This window comes from Macaca nemestrina, chromosome 7 (assembly GCF_043159975.1).
Source record: "Macaca nemestrina isolate mMacNem1 chromosome 7, mMacNem.hap1, whole genome shotgun sequence".
Lineage (NCBI taxonomy): Eukaryota > Metazoa > Chordata > Mammalia > Primates > Cercopithecidae > Macaca > Macaca nemestrina.
Window position 1 is genome coordinate 71,480,218 of NC_092131.1, and position 20,029 is coordinate 71,500,246.

Sequence of the window (20,029 nt, forward strand, 5' to 3'; positions counted from 1 at the left end):
TGATGCTGATTCAGTAAAGTCAACAAGAATACCTGAAAGTCCACATGACACCTGTCTTAAGTTACTACCGTGGGCTATTTCTACTACTAAAGCATTTTGAAAATAAAAAGTAAAAGATAACATGGTAATTATTACTTTTTATTAATTTAGAGCATTTGAAGTATAAAAATAAAAGGCTTTTGACATACTGTATATACATACATAGCCTTCTGTTGTACATCCTTTCCAACGTGTTTTTTAAAATTTATATTTCAGTCCAATAGTCAATAAAAGGGTCATTAAAAACAAAACAAAATTGTTAAAGAGAAATAAGAGTGTGTCTCTGTTGCACAACTGCATTCTATCCTTGCAGGTAATATTCTTGCATTCTATGAGAGCACTGCCTGCATAGAGGCCATGAAATTGAACCTTTAACCTCTCCATGTGGATGAGATAGAAAAGGATTTCTGAAGAGTGCATTTGCCAGTTTAAAAGCAACACTTTTATCATCTATGAGATAGAGGAAATATGTCAACATTAACCAATAATAATAATCTTTAAAAGTTAACCCTTTAATCCATTCTATTTTTCTTCTTGTATTTTAAAAAGTGGCTTTAAATCATAATTTTCTTTGAATAGCAAATTGTATCTGTTGTCTTTTAAAAATTACTCCATGTGAATTCACTGTTAAGACCTAGAGGGAGAAAAGGAAACTTCGATACCATTAATATTAGATTTTTTAAAATACAAGAACAAGAAAAAAATTATAAATAGCACAATAACAAGATATTTCTTAATTTAGATAAAGAAAATAACATTATTTGCATTTCCACACAAGCAATTAATAATTTTTAAAGCCCCCTAACAGCCACCTAAAAACGTTTGATAAAGAATAGCTCTGTACCTTACATCAGTTTTTCAGATGACAGGAAAGTCCCTGCATGGTATGGTTTTAAAGTCTCCACCAAATTATTGGATTGGATCTTTGTTCCATTCAGTTTATAGTCTATTTTCTCACCAGACTGGGAACTCCAGATGTCAATGGGAGTTTTACAAGATCAAAGGAAGACTATGGCCCTGAGAGTTCATCTGCTCCTGCTTTTTCTTCTCCTGAAGTTATAATCCTCTATTTGTAGCACTGAATTTCGGTTGCTTTAGAAATAAATGCAGTTCAAAGCTCTCTATAAGATATCTGCTGTTTGAAAAAAGCAGTCACTCTAACATAACTTGTTATGTTAATCTGCTTACTGTTTACATCCTAGTGATTTGAAAACCTAACTAATCTAGCCATCTGAGTTTTAAATGAAGCCATGAAACTGATGTGGTGGAACTGCATTGCCATGTAGACTGCACAGCACAGATGGGAAGAAACTAAAATCACCTAGGGAATCCATCTTCAACATCCATATCCAGTGAGGTGCTCTTTTAGTTATTGCACAGAATTAGTACCAAAAAACCCTCAATATATTAATTTTCCAACAGTTGAATTGTACCAATGTCCTAAAAACATATTTTTAAGCCTATTTTGCCAACCAGGAAGAACTTCCTAAACAGAAGGGATTACAAACTGTAGAATTTTGCCCCAGAAAATCAATCGTTTTAAAATACAACACATACTACTCACATGCTCACACACACATATACTCCACAGCTGTTATTAACATTAAAGTGAAAAATAAATTGGTCTAGAAAGGTTTATGAGTTAAACTGTGTTCTGTAATTTCAGAAATGAATAAAGGGAATTTGTTAAAATTAAATAACATTGTATTTCTAGTACCACCACCAGTTTACCTACATGTGATACATGCTTCTGTACAACAATGTAAACTTCACAGCAAGCCATTGTTACATTCATTAGAGCAGAATTTTCCATTTTCTTTAAATTACAACATAATTTTGGGCTGAGATTGCTGAACACACAGGTAAGCCAACAATAACAGTACAATTTAGTTTCACAGTGGTTTTCTTAACACAAAGTTCATTTTAAGCATCTTTGCAAAACATTTCACATTAAACTTAAGTTTCTAAGTGACTTCCTTTAGAGCCTTCTTGTTCAGATATCTTCCACCCTCTTGTCTTTATATGCTTGGTGTGTGTGTTGTTTGATTAGGTACAAAATGAGAGACTGGCTTGTTTATTTGTTTTTCGTGTCCTCTGCTGTAGAAAGAAAGTGTCCTTCATGAGATGTTGAAGCCTTCACTGCATACACAAAATCTGGGGGCAAGTCCAGGTCCAGGAGCCCGAGCAGCCCACCACCAAACAGAGACAAAGACGTTGCCAGAAAGTCACCTTTGCAAAAAAGAAAGAAAAAAATAGAGAAGGGGGTGGGGCTGGGGGGAGGGGAATATCTTATGGAATGAAGACACAAATGCACCATCCAGAGTCCATATTTACAAACTAATAGAAAATATAAACATTATTGTATTTGGAACCAAGTCAAAACACCAGGGAGAGCTAGATTCAGATATTGCTTGGGTTCTACATATATTTTTCAACAAAATAGGTCATGTCTTAAAGATAAACAAAGGATCACTCAAGTCAATTATTGATTTGTTTCCTAATGATGAATTAAAGCTTACTTGGTTACCATATTTGATTAGAGGGTGTAGCATAATTTTTTTTCTATAAGTACTTTCCTTTATTGATTTTGCAAAATCTCAACAATTGCACATTTCAAAAGTTTAGGTTGATTTAGAATAAATATACACACGTGGTTTTACCAAAGACTAGTTTGTAAAGTTCCTTAAACCCTTTGAGGGGTGTAGGTTTCTTTGCTATATTAAGACAGTATGTGGGCAACACAATGTCTCATTCAATGCTTATTGTTGCTCTTGTTTTTAAATCCTAAAGTCATGTCAGTTTTTCTGCAAGAGAAAAGTTATGGCAAGAAATATGTAAGTATCATCAGCACAAAGGATGTGAGTCCGTACAGCCAGCTTTCAAGGCAGGAGAGTTGGAGGGCAGGAGGGGTGGAATGTGAGACCTGCGAATTGGGGGAGGAGGTGCTGATACGGGGAGACCCGGGTGAAGCTGCTGGAGACGGAATTTCCCATCAGAGTGCGGAAGCCGTGACAGAATGACTACCTTCTCTGGCTGCCTGCATTCCCTTGAACGCCAGCGATGCGGGAATGTCACAGTTGTGGGGTGACAATGGGGTGCTGCCAGCATGTTGCCACCCATGTCCAGCAACATAACCAGAAGGAGCAGCGCTGTAGGTCATGTAAGGCGACACTTGGGCCGGGGTAGGGTAAGGAGCCATGCTGGATGCTGACACAAAACTGCCCACAGCTGGGAGACCATTTGGTGCCTGAGAAGAGTAGAAAAGAAGTGAAAAATAATCACATTATAGGAGTGAACGTTTCACAGGTTCTTAGAAGCAGAATTTAAGTCTGAGTAAGCCAACAATGCTCTAACTCCACTCTCCGACTGTTTAAAAAAAAAATTGAGCTTTATTATATTCTAAAGACATTCACAGTCTTGCCACTTAAACAAACATAATGGCAAGATATTATTCTTTCCACAAACATTTAGAGAAAGCTGCAACCAGAAAATTCATAGTATTTGCTTGTGCTATTTGGAAGTAGAGGAAGGAGGTGCAGGGTGAAGAAAGAATCAATGGCGATTAAATACTCTTAGAATCTGTTCGGCTGTCCTCATTGCCTTTGTCAACCTTCCTGGGACTTGGGTTTTGTTTGGCTCTTTTGTTGAGGCACTTGTGACAGGCCTGGTTGGTATAGCTTTTATTTTCAGTAAAGAAGGGCACAGACTGCAGGCCGTCATGTTAGAAACTCACAACAAACACGACCTTCGTTAAAGAAAATATATACCATATTTTAAGAGATCATATTGAAAATTCCCGTTGGACAAAGGACATACAAAAATCAGGCACTTTGTCTTGTAAGGATTTTAAATGAATATTGCAGGTACCTTTTCCAGGACTGTTTTATCAGAAAGGAAACTGTCTTTCCTCATATAAAAGAACTGCATATACCTGGTTTTGAAATTGGAAATTTTGCTTGCAAAGTTTTTGGGCCCTGTGATGTGAGTTTTTAAAAGCCGCGTGGATAAATCTCTTGAAGTGAATTTAGAAGTTAAAATCTTTGTTTGCAAACACAATGCAGCACTCCTGGCAGGCGAGCCTGCCTGGAAACCAGTGCTCTCTTGGCAGCCAATGAATTATTGTTGGTATCGTTACTATTAACAACACTAAAAACACCCTGATTTTTAATCCTGATTCTGGCATGAACACTGGGCATCCTTCTTCAAGTAGTCTAATTTTTTCCCCTCAATTTTTATACTATTTAGAAATAAAGAGTAGATCCTGTGTTCTGATAGTGACATGAATGAATTACCATTTCAACATATTTCCTAGTGAAAATATAATGTAAATACTATAATTTTATTAGGAAAATTGATTTAATCCTTTAAATTAAATTAATCAGGTGTATGTTAGCTAAATACGTCTTCTCGTTCAATTGCAACATATGAATTACTTTCTAATTTAATTTATTTGGGCTATTGTTTTCACTTCTACATCTATGAGAATGCAGTGGTGGGGTCTCAGAAACTGTTTTCTCAGTGCAGAGTAGATGAATATGTACATGGAATAGAATATATACATGGGTATGACTTAACATTACTCATGCATTTCTGACAAAATAAGAAAAATATTAGAGGGGTTAGCCTTGTGTCTATGTTCTGTAAGAACAAACACCTCAGGTTGTGTTTTTCGATGTTGGTTCTTTGAAAATAGGGAATGAGAAAGGAAGCTAAAGTTTCTTAAGTTTGTCCTATGTCGCAGGCACCAAGAAATATCCAACATATTTTACTGAATAATGAGGATTAATGAATTATATAGTTCATTACAAATGATTGAGTTTATCATAATTACAAGATAGCATGTCACAAACACAAGACAATGTTCAACTGAAATTAAAGTGTATTTGAAGCGTCCCAGAGAATGATGATGCTGCATTTTTTAAATCAAGAAACTACTGCACATAACTGTTGAATACAAATGAAATCATCCTCTTTTTATACAAGGATATAGATTAAGAGGTTTAGCCATGTACCCTCAACCAATTGGCAAGTCAGTGACCATGTGTTAAAAGAATTTATCACCCCTGTCCAATGCAGGGTCTTCTGTAGCATATCATACTGTTTTTCCTGGACACTTAAAAGATAGATGCACTTTAATTTAAAACTAGAGCATCTTTTGAGATAACATCTGGTAACAAATTCTTTTCTCTCCTAGAACATGATTCTCATTGTTAGCTCCTCACCTCTTTCTTAGCTTCTAAAAAAAAAAAAATAGTTTCTTCCACTTTTTGAGAATTGCTGATTATATCTCAAAGGAGACACACTTTAAGGCTCTTGTGAGATGGGTATCAAGATAGAGAACTATCAAATTACAGGGGAAAAAAATTTAGTTTTGCATAGAGATTATAGTTTTTATCATTTTTATTTAGAATTGTCCCAATAATCTATGATAAATGAGTTTGGAAAGAAATAAATCCAATTCAGTTATGGAAAGGTGTTCACATCTGTATGTGGTGTTAACTAATATTTTCATTTCCAGCATTAACTAATATTTTATACTACTGATGCCAGTGTGAACTAAGAATAATGAAAAAAGAATGCTAACATTAAAAATTAATTCTAAAATAATAAAAATCTTTGGCCAACATCATACAGGGACATAAGGTTAAACAATTTAATATTATACATGACAGAAACAATGCTCTAGTTAGCAGAACATAACTGTTGGTGAGTTCTATTTTTCATCACAGCTAAATTTTTCCTACCTATTCTTTTTTCTTTGTATTTTATCTGTCATTCAAAATTACAGTTCTCTCTGAGATCCTTGCTTAGTCATCTTCCATTTTCTTACACCTTTGTTCTTGGAATTATTGCTCATTGACGTGCCCCATTTACTTGGACTCTTGAGTTGTTTTGTTGCAATGTCTGTGGTTCCCTTACATGGACCCACTTCTTTTTGCCCAGAGATGTTCCCCCTGAAAGGTGGCCCTCAGAGACATGCTGCATTGAACTTTTATCTTAGATAATGCTCCTGGAATTTAGGGGGAGGCAGGACATTGGATTTAGGCCTGTGTTACCTTTTAGTGCCTTATTTATTCCATGATTACATTCATTTATCAAGTGTTAAAAAATGAGCAAATTTTTCCATATTTGTCCAATTTCTCATACTTAATTCACAAACTTGCTTTATGTCATTATTCTTATTATTAAATATTTCAAAGTTCTCTTAAATCCACAATATTTATTTAGTATCATTTTAGTAATGCAATCCCCTTTGTACTGCAGAAAGACAAGGTAGGAAGAGAAGCTCGGAGAGGGTTGATTTCATCTCATAGGAAAAGGTGGCCCAGTACGGTGGCTCACGCCTGTAATCCCAGCACTTTTGGAGGCTGAGGCGGGTGGATTGCCTGAGGTCAGGAGTTCAAGACCAGCCTGGCCAACATAGTGAAACCCCGTCTTTACTAAAAACACAAAAATTAGCCGGGCATGGTGGCAGGTGCCTGTAATCCCAGCAACTTGGGAATCTGAGGCAGGAGAATCGCTTGAACCTGGGAGTCGGAAGTTGCAGTGAGACGAGATCGCGTCATTGCACTCCAGCCTGGGCAAAAAGAGCAAGACTTCATCTCCAAAAGAATAAAAATAAATAAAAAATTAAAAAAAAAAAGGCAAGGAGAGGCTAAAGTGTTTGCTTTAAAAAAAAATAGAAATCTTTAAACTTAAACAGTATAAAAATAGCCCTTAGTTTTCCCTCAGGTTAAATTATGACCTAGCTTGGGGGTCTGGAGACTTTTGTCTTAATTTTACTTTTTACTTTCGAAGTTCAGATTTGTAAATTTAGAAAAAAAAAAAAGAGCAAGTAAATGTGCTTTAAATTTTATCTGCCTCCTGCCACCTTCATTATTTATTCATTTTAGTGACTCAATAAACACATCAATTTTCTCACTATTAATTTTGACACATAAAATTAGTAAAAGATATAAATCTCTACTGGGTCAAGTAATTGTTATTTATGAAGCAATCACTGAAAGAGTAAAATTTTCCACCACAAAGGAAAACAACTACAGGTAGCATTGATGTTTGTTTATTCTTTCCAGTAAAAGAGTACATGACTTAAACGTCCCAAATCTGTTTAATGTTTTCAGTGAAGGGCATGTAATTAATCTGAAAAGCTAGTTAGGCCGAGTAGAGACTACCAAATGTACACTATAAATATAGTGGGAGCAAACATGCTAAATTACTCTATTTAATTGGATTGTAAATATGATTTATAAATCAACCAACATATGGAATCCCCAGGGAAGAGTAAACAAATTTTCCAAATGAAACCCCAGCAATGGGCATGTAATGGAAATCTCATTTTTGAAAATGACTTTACCTAAAGATTCCATAAATAAGACTTCAATCCATCAACTCCTTTCTCATGTGGATCTTCCATGAAAGGCATGAGAATTCTTTCCCCTGAAAGAACTGTGCAAGGGTGCTCTCTATAGCAAACTATCTTCTACCTAAATTTGAGAAGGAGATTTACTAATACAAAGCAAAATAGACTAAATTGCATACCCTAGAAAAAGTAAGTTACTTGCTTTGTTTTAATACTTTTAGGAAAAGACCTTCATCACACTGACATTAAAGGAAAGAGTCTAGAAAAAAATATATAAGATGCAATGTAGTTCTAGTTAAGGTTATTACAAGAAGAATGAAAGTACATGTTTTAATTTCATTTGTTCTGAATGTTCAAAATACAGATTTACCAGTTTTTTAAAAGAAACTTTAGTGAATATGTCGAAGAACTGTATTGACAGAGGGCTAGATTGTAAACTGTTTGAGGACAGGGACTTGCCTTAATCATCTTGTATCCCCACAAAGTAGTATACATCATAAGCATTCCACAACCATATGTACACTTAAGTTAGTATAGGTTTGTGGAAAGCAAAAGATGTGACAGTCTTGCTTAAAAAACAAAGCAAAAAGGTAGGCACCGTTTATCACAGGACAAGCATTACACTTTAAGCAAGCAAAATGAATGAAGCTGTTTAAAAAAGTAAACAGAAGTTCTAACCTAGCCATTATTATTTGATTTATGGTTATTCCATTTACCCTCCCTCCTCCAAGAAAATGAAAATACATTAGTATCAAAACACTTGTGACCACCATAAAACTGCTATGGCAAATGTCTGGCAATTAGAGGTTATAGACCATTATTCAAATTCTGGGAATTGTCTATTCAACATTTTTTATCGTGAAGATAAATGCAAATAACAGTGCCAGGTCCTCTACCCATAATCTGCTTTCACTTATCAGTTCAACCCGGTCCTCCTCTTATGATAAAATGAATTTACCTTGGCTTTATAATAAAGTAGAGTTAGCCACAAATAGAGATATGCTTCACCTAGAATTTCAACCTCAATATCATAAGCAAGAAAAAGTTTTGGATCTGAAAATAAACAAGATTTTCTCTTTTTTGGTGAACTCATTTTTCTGACTGTCATTATTCCCTTTTTAATTCATTATGCAATGACCTAGTAAAACATACCTGACAAAATGAAATGATGGTTATAAATATGGTTTCAACATTCATCCAACAAGATCTTAATTACGCTTACTTATCATATTGTAGATCTAAATGTTTTTAAGAAATGGAAAGCTGCTATTTAAAAGCTTTTCTAAATTTTATAATTTTCCAAAATATTATTAAAATTGACATAGCCTTGAACAATTTTCAGTTACCTTTCCCTGCTATTTTATACAACACATTTTACTGATATATAATCATTAATTTTATTTTGAAATACTACTGGTTAAAATATAACCAGGTCAAATAATGTTTTTCATAACAGATAACATTATGAATTTCAAAGACATTCTGCTGGCATTTGCCTAAGATTTCATTGTTTATAAATTATAAATTGTTTATAAAAATTAACTTTAATATGAAGAAAAATTTAGTGCAATATCATTTATATCTTTCTGAGAACAGTACATCCGCTAGAACAGCCAGTTTTTAAAATAATACACTAGAAAATCACATTTAGGATTCTAGAAGACTATCTTCATTTCAGATGCATGTACAAGTAAATGCTTCGTAAGAATTTCAGATTATATCTGTAAATTCAACTATTTTCACAACTTAATTCTGAACTTTTAAAAAGTTCAATTATTTATAGACTATTCTCTATTTCTGACATCCCAGTTTGTAGCTAGTGTTATATTAAACTTACCAAGTTAACATCTGCAACCCCAAAATGAAGATACCCAAAGCTTATAAATCTGTGTCTCCAATTACTTAAGAGTATCAGATATTCAATGTATTTTTCCTGAGCAAGTATGCCCATTTGTAGAAAAATTTTCAAGAACTATACAATTATTTATATATAGCTTGAATAAAATTGAAGCATTAATTCACTAAAGACTTCCTAAAAGGACAAATGTATTCCAGCCCCTGTGATTCTCTATATGAGGTTTTTTGACCATTCCAATTGTATTCTATTGGAGTTTTATGCTTTCAACAGAAAAGAACCAGCCATAAGGAACCAGAGAACATTGTTGCCATTCAGAAGCAAATGGGATTAAGTACTTCTAGCCCCCATACTAACTGTGGGTTTAAAAAAGCCAAAATAAATATTCTATCCTCAGAGACAATAAGGACTTCTGAATGACACTGCAAAATATTAATTACAATGTAATATTAATATGTAAGACCAGTTGGAATATTCTAAACTGAATTTTCAAAGACAAAAGATATCTATATGCATAGCTGAAGTGTGCATACAGTTTTAATTAGTAGGAATCAGGGCATCTGTCTCTACAGTTTAAGCTGAAAATAGAAACTCTAGGTTATGGTAATCAATAGTATCTATACTCAGTTGTGTAGTTTAGCCCCTTGGTAATTCTACAGGTGTCCTCAGGAAAAATATGCTTTAAGCACTATGATTCTGAATTCTCAATTTCCTTCTTTATATAATAAAATTAAACTAGTATCACATAATATTGCGCTATTTAATAACAATCACAAATGCTCTGAAAGTTGGAAAATTTTTAAAGATTTTTTTTTGGCCAAAGACATTCAAGTTTTTGTCCATAATATAAACAGAGGGAAAAATATGTGTTACCTGAGTTTACATTTTGGTTGAAATATGCTGATTCCATTTTGAAAAATAACTTTTAAAAATAAATCTGCCCTTCGAACATTGGTAAGAGAAATGCACATATATGGGCAACACTTTACCTTTGTATGTTTATAAACAAGTATTACTGTGTAATTTAACTTTACACGAAATCAATGTCTAAAGTTCAAAACTGCTCAAAAAAATGACGGCTGAAGTTTATGTGCCTACTTAGCACATCTTCAGCATTAAGCACTATTTTGATAATTATCATAGAGTAGCCACTGATTTATATTATTCTTAAAAACTTTTCAGGTTTTGAAATTTTACATCATTTGAATTATCTAACTATTAAATACATTGCAATGCAGAAGATTAGCATATTGCAATTGAGAACTTTGCAAAAGTAAGTTTGATATTTTTTATTCCGGAAAAAATAGTTTATTAAGTATTTAGAGCAATATTTATTTGGCTACTTATTTCTTTAAATTATATTATTTTATAAATGTGATAATTTAGTGGTTTAAAATTTAGTATATAAAAGATAATCTATTTTTACTAATCAGAATATCAATTACTTGAAACTTCAAATTTTTTATTTTAAATAATTTGTCAGTTTAGTTTTGAAGTGTATTATAAATTAAGCATTTCTAAACAACTTTCAATGCTAGATCTATAATTCAAGGAAGTGAAAATAAAAATAACTGGCCGGTGCAGTGGCTCAGGCCTATAATCCCAGCACTTTGGGAGGCCGAAGTGGGTGGATCACAAGGTCAGGAGATCAAGACCAGCCAGGCCAACATGGTGAAACCCCATCTCTACTAAAAATACAAAAATTAGGTGGGTGTGGCAGCGCGTGTCTGTAATCCCACCTACTCCGGAGGCTGAGGCAGGAGAATCGCTTGAACCCGGGAGGCAGAGGTTGCAGTGAACTGAGATCGTGCCACTGCACTCCAGCCTGGGGACAGAGCTAGACTCCGTCTCAAAATAAATAAATAAATAATAACTATAAAGGTTTTTTGGATTATGACTGCTTGATATATAAACTGGGTTCATCAATGACATGTGGGAATTAGAAACTTTTTCAACTCTATACTTCACAACGTTAGTCCAATAAATGATGACCTAATAAAAAGCACTAAGCGCCTATTAAATGCTTGCTTCTCTGGTAGGTGCCTTGTATACACTCTTTCTATGTTTGTAACAAAATCCCTTGAAGTTTTGACTATGGTCTCTCAGAACAAAGTATACTCTGATAAATATTACTTGCTTTTACACGTCTCTCTTTAACTGCCACTTAGAACCACAGGTAATACTTAATAAATGCTTACTATGTGCCATATGGTTGCATTATCTCATTGAATACTCATAACACCTCTGGGTTGGGAGTATGATTTCCCTGTTTTAAAGATGAAGAAATAGAGACTCTAAAAAATTAAATATTTTCCGAAGGAGTCGTACAGCCAGAGATTGGAGCTCCTAACCATTGTACTATTCTGCCTTTTCTTTGCAAATTACGAATTAAGGGTGGGTGCTTTAGCAAAAGAAAATGACAAACTTCCTTATCATTTCTCATTGACATTCTTTACAGTAGAAACAGACTAAGGAAAAGGGCTCTCTTTCCTTGCTGCTATTTTCTGTGTTATTTGTTATTGGAGAGCCACCAATGTGTATTCTGATTCTATTTCAACAAAATAAGAGAGGAAAGAGGAAGTGGAAATGGGATTTGTTACAGAAAATAATGACCAGGATTTTTTTCCAAGTGAATGAGAGGAACAAGTTCCACTTAATGTTAAAAGCTGATTTTGACAGATAAGAAAACATTAAAAATTTTAAGTCTTCAAAATAATAAAACGAAAACTGAATAGCTTGAGGCTTTGGAATTGAGTTTGGGATTAAGAAATTTGCAAACCTACTGAGGTCTGCTGGGGAAACCTTACATTGCCTTAAGGTTCGGTTTTTGAGAGTTTTGAACTCTTGACTCCAGGACGGTGATGAATTTAGACTTAAATCTGGGGCTTTTGTTGTGGTGGTTGCTTAGCTTTTCTCGGGGGGAAAAAACACGAGTGTTTTAAATTTTCCTTTGGAGACATGAGGGAGGGACAGAGGGAAAGAAAAATTAAACGGTCCGCAGCCAGTCCGTATAATTTGAGGTTTTCTCACTAACTTCCTTGGGAGATTACAATGTGACCTTTAGTCGAGAAAATGGTAGCTCTGTTACGTTTATCTGAGTGCCCCTCTTCACAGGACTGGCCAAGCGGATTTGTCCGAGAGCCACGGGAGGGAAAGTCCCAGCCTGAGGACCCCGCAGCCGCTGCTGCACCGCGAGGCCGAGACCCGGTGCGCGCGTTTCGCGGGCGTGAAGGTGCGGGTCTGAGGCCCCAGGGCTGCTCCGCCTGGCCCTTCGGAAGCGCCTTCTTTGGTTAACTCTACCCTCAATGAGAGCCGCTGAAAGGGCTTCGGGAGCCGCCTCTCCAAGCCCCCAGAGGCCGAGAGGCCTGGAGGCGCTTCCCAGAGCCGCGCCCCGGGGAGCCACCGCCCCAGACCCCCCGCGCCCTGGCGAGCTCTCCCGACCCCTGGCAGGGGTCGAGGCCCCAGCTCCGCCTTCCAAGGCTCGGGCCTCTGCTTAGACCCAGTCCACGAAGGATCTGGCTGGTAGCAGCAAAGGGGCGCCAGCCTGGGCTTCTCTCGCGGGAAGCTCAGAAAGGAACCCGAGTCTCCATCGCCTAAATCCCTGCCGCCAAGCGACCCACCTGACCTGACCCTCGCCTCCTCACCTGACCGTACTTGGCTTCCTGCTCCAGGACTCCCTTTTCCAACCCGTTCACCGCGTGCGGGGCGGTGGCGGGGAAGTTGTTGCGGCCCAGGCTGCTCCACTCCTCCACCTTGGGGCTGTGGTAGGGGGAGCTGTCGCTCACTGCTGAAGAGGAGAGAAGGTGTCAGGCCGGAGGCTCAGGCCGGAGGCCCAGCCCGCGCGCCCCACTCTTGAGATGGGACCCAAACCCGCGACGGAGAGCTGGAGGGCTAAGACCTTGGGTCGGCCCCCTGCCCTTGGCCTCCCGAGGGCGCTAGGCCCAGCCGCGACCTCCTGTGCTTCCAACCCAGGCCTGGTGAAGTTTTACTTGCCTGAGAGTAGGCCTTTCCAAATTATCTGACCCACGCCTGAGGGAAAATATTTTTTTCTTTTTCAACCAGTATTTTATTTCCCTCCGCCCCTCCGCTCTCCCAGGGCAAAGGAGTGGAAGAAATCTAAATAGGGGAAGGAACCCTTAAGGCTGCACGCGCCGTTTTCCACCTCCTCATTCTTAACCCAAGGCCGACTGGGGGTTGACAACGATTTGGGAGTGGGGCTGGCTGAAAAGAAAGAGAGGGGCGTCTGACCTAAGGGTGCCTGCACTGGTGCTCACTGCGCTGTGGGGATCTGGTACTTATGTCAATAGAGAACAAAAAGACCTGCAAAGTCCTTTGCAAACAAATAACTAAATTATTCCCACGATACGGTGCAAAATATACGTGCACAGATTTCTGCTTTGTGCGTGCATAGGGCTCCCCTTGATACTCTACCTCTACACATTACACATGTGATATGTGCATATGACTTAAAAAATAAATCTTGCAATTGCCACTATACATGCCATGGGTGTTAGTGGCAGGGTTTTCCTGAAAAAAGTTTCAAATATGTATATACAAGAAAGAGAAAATGAAATAGGTTAAGAAAATGAAAGTAAAATTAAGTTATTTTTTTCTTTCTGTTATTCTTTCTGTTCTTGGTGGAGATGCAAAGAAAATTGTATGGTGTAAAGTAATTACTATAATACCTAGGGTTGTGCATATTGAATTATTGGCATTTTTCGGTGTCCAGGTGTAGTTTCAAAGAGATATGTGAAGGCTACAAACAATGTATGTTTGTCTTTGGGTCCTATGGATGGAGGAGCAAAGTTTGGCAAAGCCATTGTAACTTGATTTTAAACACGTCCATCTAACACAGTGCTTAAGAGAGTGATCATTTTTGCAGAAATGATCATTTTTATAATCACAAATTTGTCACAAGCTGGGTTGTTTAAAGCTGGCATCCAAAATCACAACAATATCTAAAAGGAAAAGTTGCTCCTTTCCATTGTCCAATGCTTTCCCAACTGACGTTTGCTCTGATGGTAATATCCCTAGGCAAGAAAAGTTTTATTTTCAACTCTGTCAGTCTTTTTTTTTTTTTCCACTATGTTTCCTCCTCTACCACCCCCAAGAATTAGATTGAGTCCCATTTGCACCAGGAAACTGTGTTTTGGTCCAGAACTGCCTGTCTGTCTTTGCCTTCACAGACAAAAGGCAGTCGGTGGGCACAAGCCTGAAGTTATCTTAAGAAATTGAGATCCCCCTGTGAGCCCCCATTTCTGCTGATCTCACACTTTCCCATGAACAGGGGCTTCCTTTAAATGTCAGTGAGGTCAGTTTATCCTATAAATCAAGGGCAAACTCTCTCCAACTACGGCTCCAAGTAGCTCCAAATAAGACAAAACTGGGGTCTTGTAAACTTGCAGTCAGAAAACAAGAAGATGAGAAATCAGAGCCCTGCTTTAGTTACTTAAAAAGATAATTGTGCCAATGTGGTGGCAACCAAGAAAGGCAGGAAGTAATTAAAGAAACTATTTCCCCCTTTCCTATTTAATTTTTCCTCCACACTTTTAAAACTTCAGGCTGAGAAATTAAGAAAGTGGACTATCTACGCATTATTTAAATTCTGCATCTAGGTCATTTAGACTTTCTTTTCTCCCTACCAAGAAAAAAGTTAACGCCTTAAAAAAAAAAAAAAAAAAAACTCAGTAAAAGAAAACAAACTCAGGTCTCCTGCGGAAGCCGGACTGGGCAGGAGGGCTCGGGGAATCCTTCTGACAACGCAGAAAGGACGCTTAGGACTAGGCAAGGTCAGGGGTGAGAAAGGAAAGGAACAGTGGGGTGGCACTGCTGAAAGCATGCAGGAACTAGATAGATATCCACTTGCATTCTCGGGGACCCGGGGACCCCAAAGGAAAGTGGCAGGCTCAGGGAAAACTGAAAAGAACCGTAAAAGGACAGCATGGAATTGCCTGCATTTTATCTCCATCACTGCAGTTGCTGAGGCCACTTCCCTTCCTAAGATATATACAGTGAAGTCTGTTAAGTTAGAAAGTGAATGATATGAGAGAGAGAGAGAGAGAGAGAGAGAGAGAGAGAGAGAGAGAGAGAATGTGAATATGACTTCATCTGGGAATGAGTTACATGCAAGTTACTAGTAGTAACTTCGGGACCTCTATTTCCGAGGAAAATGAAGTGAAGCATAAGAACGAAACCAATTAGGTGACATTTGAACTTCCTGCCTGAGCAAATTTGGCCTGATTACCACAATCCAGAATCGGAGAAGAATACTTCAATTTCCACCGCGTGCTGGACTGCTCCCGGCCGTAGTGATCCCCAAGCAAGCTGCTCTGCCCGCAGCGGCGTCTGCAGCCGGCAGCCCCAAGCAGGCTCGGGCCTCCCGGGCTGCGCCCCAAGTCCAGCCCCAGCCGTGCTCTCCAAGTGAGCAAGCCGGGCTGAGGCTGCCTCGGCGCGAGAGGCGGGGGAGGGTGGAAAATGCGAACCATGTGTTGGGGATGGGGGGATGTTATGGGTCTGATAGTTTGAGTTGAGGCAGGAGACTGTGTGTGGCAAGGAAACCAGGGGCATGAGTTTCAAGTTAATGAGATCAGGACACCCCCTAGGAAGACTCCTTACTTTTCCAAAGGAAAAAGCTTTAGGTGGTGGGAAAGACAGGGTCCCGGAGGCCGCAGAAACTGGTACCTCCGCTGGAGTGCGGAAGCAGACGCTGCACATTCACATGACCAGCCTCTGAGCCCCTACCTTGGTCGGTGATGGAGCGGATGCCCAGGATGTCTGTGACGGAGTGCGAGGAGGGCCAGGTGCGCGGCATGGCCACCGAACCGGGGATGGCAGGCACCCCGGGTGGCGTGGGCACCTTGGCGGCCGCCGCCGTGATAGGGCTGGGGTACGAGTAGATGTGGTTGTAGGGCAGCGCTGGCTGCGGCGTCGGCTGGTGCTGCTTGTATGAGTCGTAATGACCCTGCTGGGCCAAGTTGCCGATCTTGTTGCGCAGAATACGGCTGATGGAGCTCACGGAGGGCACGTTGTACTTGTCGCACACGCCGTCCGCCAGCAGGCGGTCCCGGATCTCCCAGGCGAAGATGCCGGGGTCCCTCTGCTTGTAGGTCCGGATGTGTTTCACCACGGTGGGGGTAGTGACCCGGGGCTTGCTGCCCCCGATGGCTCCAGGCAAGATCGAGCCCGTCTCGTTGTATCGCGCCAGGATCTTGCTGACACAGCCGTGCGAGACCCGTAGCTGCCGGCTGATGTCACACGGTCGGATGCCCAGTTGGGCCAGTTCCACGATGCGAAGCCGGATGGCGTTGGGCAGCGGCCTCCCGTTCACGAACACTCCTCCCAGCTGGTTCACCTCCCCGAAGGCTGGCTCTGCAAAACGAACACACAGCGCGCAGGGGCGCGCACCCGCTGCTTGGGACAGCCGCCTGCCACTGGGCCTCCCTGCGCGTCCGGGGACTGGGCGAACGCGCCCGTCCCGTACTAACGACTGGGACTGTCCCCAAATCATACGGTCCCGGAACATAGCCGAACGGCCCGAAAAGGTCACGGTCCAATCGGACCCCCTCTCTCATTCCTGCCGTGCCGGAGGCCCCTACAATCAAGTAAAGTGGTGAGACGCAGGGCCTCTCCGAGCGTTCAAAGTCTCCCGAAGCAGGAGGGGAAATCGGTCTTGACGCCTGAACGCGCTCCTTCTCGCCTGCTCCTTACTAAAGTCCTTGAGCCGCTCCCTCTCTCCACCCATCCCATCCCCAGCTTTCCTTCTGGAGACCCGGGCAGTTAAACAAAGTCTAGGGGAAGCTAGAGGGTGTGTTGTTGTTGTTGTTTGTTTTGTTTTGTTTTGTTTTCCTGTTTTGTTTGCGTGTGTGCGCGCGTGTGAAACAAAACTTGGTTTGCTACTGGGGCTGCGGGGCGCTGATGCCACAGCTCCCTTCTCTTAAAATCAGAAAATGGCATCAACAGCCACCCAGTAGCCAGCGTTCACGTTGAACTGCTGTGCGCCGCTGACCCTTAGCGTGTTCCTACAACTTGTAGGAACACGAGCAAAGTCAATAGAGAATGTGAGCGCCTAGTGGCGCGCGCCCTCGCACTCCCTCCCTCCCTCCCTCCCTCGCCCGCTCGCTCCCTCCCTCCCTTCCCGGCTCTGACAGAGTCCCCCGCCGCCACTCACCCATTGCTCCGAGCAGTACACCAACCCGGCCCCAGTTCCGCACTCCCAGACAGAAACTTTCCGCACCGCCTCAGTGGCCCGGCCTGTTGCTACCCGGGCGGACCGCCGGCGCCTCCGATTCTTCCCAGGAGGAGGAGGCGAGAGTGCAAAAGGAAGAAGTAAAAGGAAGTCTGTGCCCCGATGAAAGAGACTTGAGTTCTGCATTTCAATCTAAGCAGCAACGTGGGCTGGGCTGAGCGGGGCCGGGCGGCTCAGTCTATCACTCACTGGGGACACGCCCTAAAAGGGGCGGGTCCGAAGGCAAGCTGCGTGGTGATTGGTGCGGGTCGGTGAGCTACAGCGCAGTCCAGGAAACTCCTTCCGCTGTCTCTTTCAGGCTGGCTCCCCACCTGGGTGACTAAATACAATGAAAATGGGTGTTTGACATCTTCCCAGAAGAGGCACAAAAAGACAGCAAAATCAGGCTGGTAAAATGCTGAATAAACAAATGAAAGCGTTTGTTCTGAATATGAATGACTCGAAGGGAGAAGGGGCCCTAGGAGACCTCCTCTAGGGAACGATGGACGTCTCAGAATTGAAGTTAAGACTATAGGTGGGAGGCGGCGCCACCGTGCACAGGGGTGAGGGAGTTGTCTTAGCAAAATCTGTCATGCGGGCCTCTGGGGACTGTCAGGAGATGATCTGTGTCACCTGCCGATTCTACCTCACTTCAGTCCATGCCAGGTGGCGAGAGTGCAGGTGTGAGAAGGTAGGCCGGCCAGAGAAACCAGGACGTTGCGGGGAGCCCAAGCAACAGGTGGGGGCCACTGTTAAGGTCAGGGAGGTTCCTCCTACCGCCAACTTCCTGCGGTGGCCCCCCAGTACAGGTGGACCGGCTAACCACTAGCCACACAGGCTCGAGGCAGGGGCCACGCCGTGTGCAGGGAACTGAACCACAGGCGGCTAACGCGAACGCACCGCCCCAAGTCGACCGATTGCCAGTGCGTGGGGCACTCACTATGGAGCCCAAGGCTCCTCCACATTCAGCCACTGTCCTGGGCCCCTGGCTCTCGGTGCCAGCGTTTGCGTGGGTTCTCCAAACCAGTGAGCCCCCTCTAAAGAGTTTTGTTTAAATGTAAAAGAGACTTAGTCCCAAGACAGTGGACACCGACGCTGCACATGGATGTAATTCCCTCGTCTTCCGTCAAGCTCCCAGAGGCCCTGCAGTTCTGCCTACTTCTGAATTTTCACTTTTGTTCACTCTAAGTCTAACCTAAAGTGTACCGTATGCCTTTTTGCAGCCAAAGTTATTAATATTTGCATTTAGGGTTGTGGAGAATGTGAATCAAAATAATAAACAAGAAGAGAAATATTTTCCTGAATTTGGAAGTTTGTACTTCTTGGGGTCGTGAACTCTGCTACTGCTACTTGACAATCCAGAAGGCTCCTTGTGCACACAGGATTCAGGCTGCTTCCCCAGCAGTCCCTAGGGATGTGTGTGGCTCCGGTCTACACCCAGGGAAGCTGACTGGTCCCAGATCTCAGGCCAGTAAGTTACAAGAACCCGGGAAAAAACTATGATCAGCTATGCTTCTGCAAAGGAACAGATCTCCAGATTCTCACTTCTATGGTTAGGATGCACTGTAAATTCAAAGTTACCTAACAGAACGGAGGATGTGAAAGATAAAGATGAACTAAAACACCATTCGTTAGAATCGGAATCTTGGGAAAAATCCCACAACTAGACATAGTTGAACTTGTCCCTTTTTGTTGGTTGGTTTCAAATGTTTAAAATCTTGAAGTTTGACTTGATAGCAATTTCACCCTGGTCTGACCCCCAATACCTGTTGGATGACACCATGTGGCACCGCCTGGCATTTTTACACAAGGAAAGCCTTCGGAAATCTAAAGATTTTAGAAGCAGCAGCTCCTTCTTAAGGCTGGTAGATAAATTAGTTGAGACTTTGCCGCATCGGAGGGGAGCTTACGACTTTGCCTTAGGCTTGCGGGAGGGACTGAACTTGCCCGGCAACTTGATCAAGCGGGAATCCTCCTCCCACCTCAGACACGCAGTGAGTTTCGACCTCTGCGCGGAATCTGCTCTACTTCCGTGCACCCAGGGAGAATTTGCAGTCTGCAGGGCTGCTAGGCTGGTACAAGGATGTTCGCATGCCAACAGGCAAGACCTGATGTCCCGCGGGGTTCTGGAGACTTTGCGAGAGCTTTAGCAGTTCTACAGCACCAGCCTAGACTGGTTCAGAAACTGACATGGTTTAGAGCTCTGGTTATATGGAGGTAACATACAGCTCCCTCTTGTTCCTACCAACTCCTTCAGCTGTCACACATCTCCCCAGTTCTCACAGAGGTTCAATGCCATCTCTCCCTTTCCACCTGCTGGACTTGGCTGTGACCATGTGGCCTTAGCTGCTGCGGATCCTCTGGGCGCGCCAGGGGTAGCAACTCACTGGGCAGAGGGCCTGTCCGTGGCGCCGGCGGCTCCCCTAAGGCCCCACTCATGCCGGCGGTTGCAGGTACTGGGTGGTCTTGGCATTCTCAAGAGCGCAGGAAGAGTCAATTTTAGGTGCTTTGGGCCACTAAGTATCCGCGGCAAGCCGAAGCCCCCTATCTG

General features: G+C 41.5%; 1 protein-coding gene across 3 annotated transcripts; it reads right to left on the reverse strand.

The window, feature by feature from the left end:
* Nucleotides 1-406: 406 nt before the first annotated feature.
* On the reverse strand, nucleotides 407-19,448 carry LOC105478000 (paired box 9). 3 transcript variants are annotated; one of them, XM_071100294.1, is made up of 6 exons: nucleotides 19,245-19,448; nucleotides 17,422-17,818; nucleotides 15,996-16,622; nucleotides 12,899-13,041; nucleotides 3,064-3,286; nucleotides 407-2,268 (listed from the first exon to the last, which is right to left on the reverse strand). In XM_071100294.1, the coding sequence occupies exons 2-6, from the start codon at nucleotides 17,423-17,425 to the stop codon at nucleotides 2,114-2,116; spliced, it is 1,152 nt and encodes a 383-aa protein (XP_070956395.1). In that variant the 5' UTR covers nucleotides 17,426-17,818; nucleotides 19,245-19,448; the 3' UTR covers nucleotides 407-2,113. The 3 variants fall into 3 exon arrangements, with proteins under 3 accessions (XP_070956395.1, XP_070956396.1, XP_011733244.1); XM_071100295.1 differs by lacking the exon at nucleotides 19,245-19,448 and having other exon boundaries at nucleotides 17,422-18,312; XM_011734942.3 differs by having other exon boundaries at nucleotides 2,145-3,286.
* Between the last annotated feature and the right edge of the window lie 581 nt (nucleotides 19,449-20,029).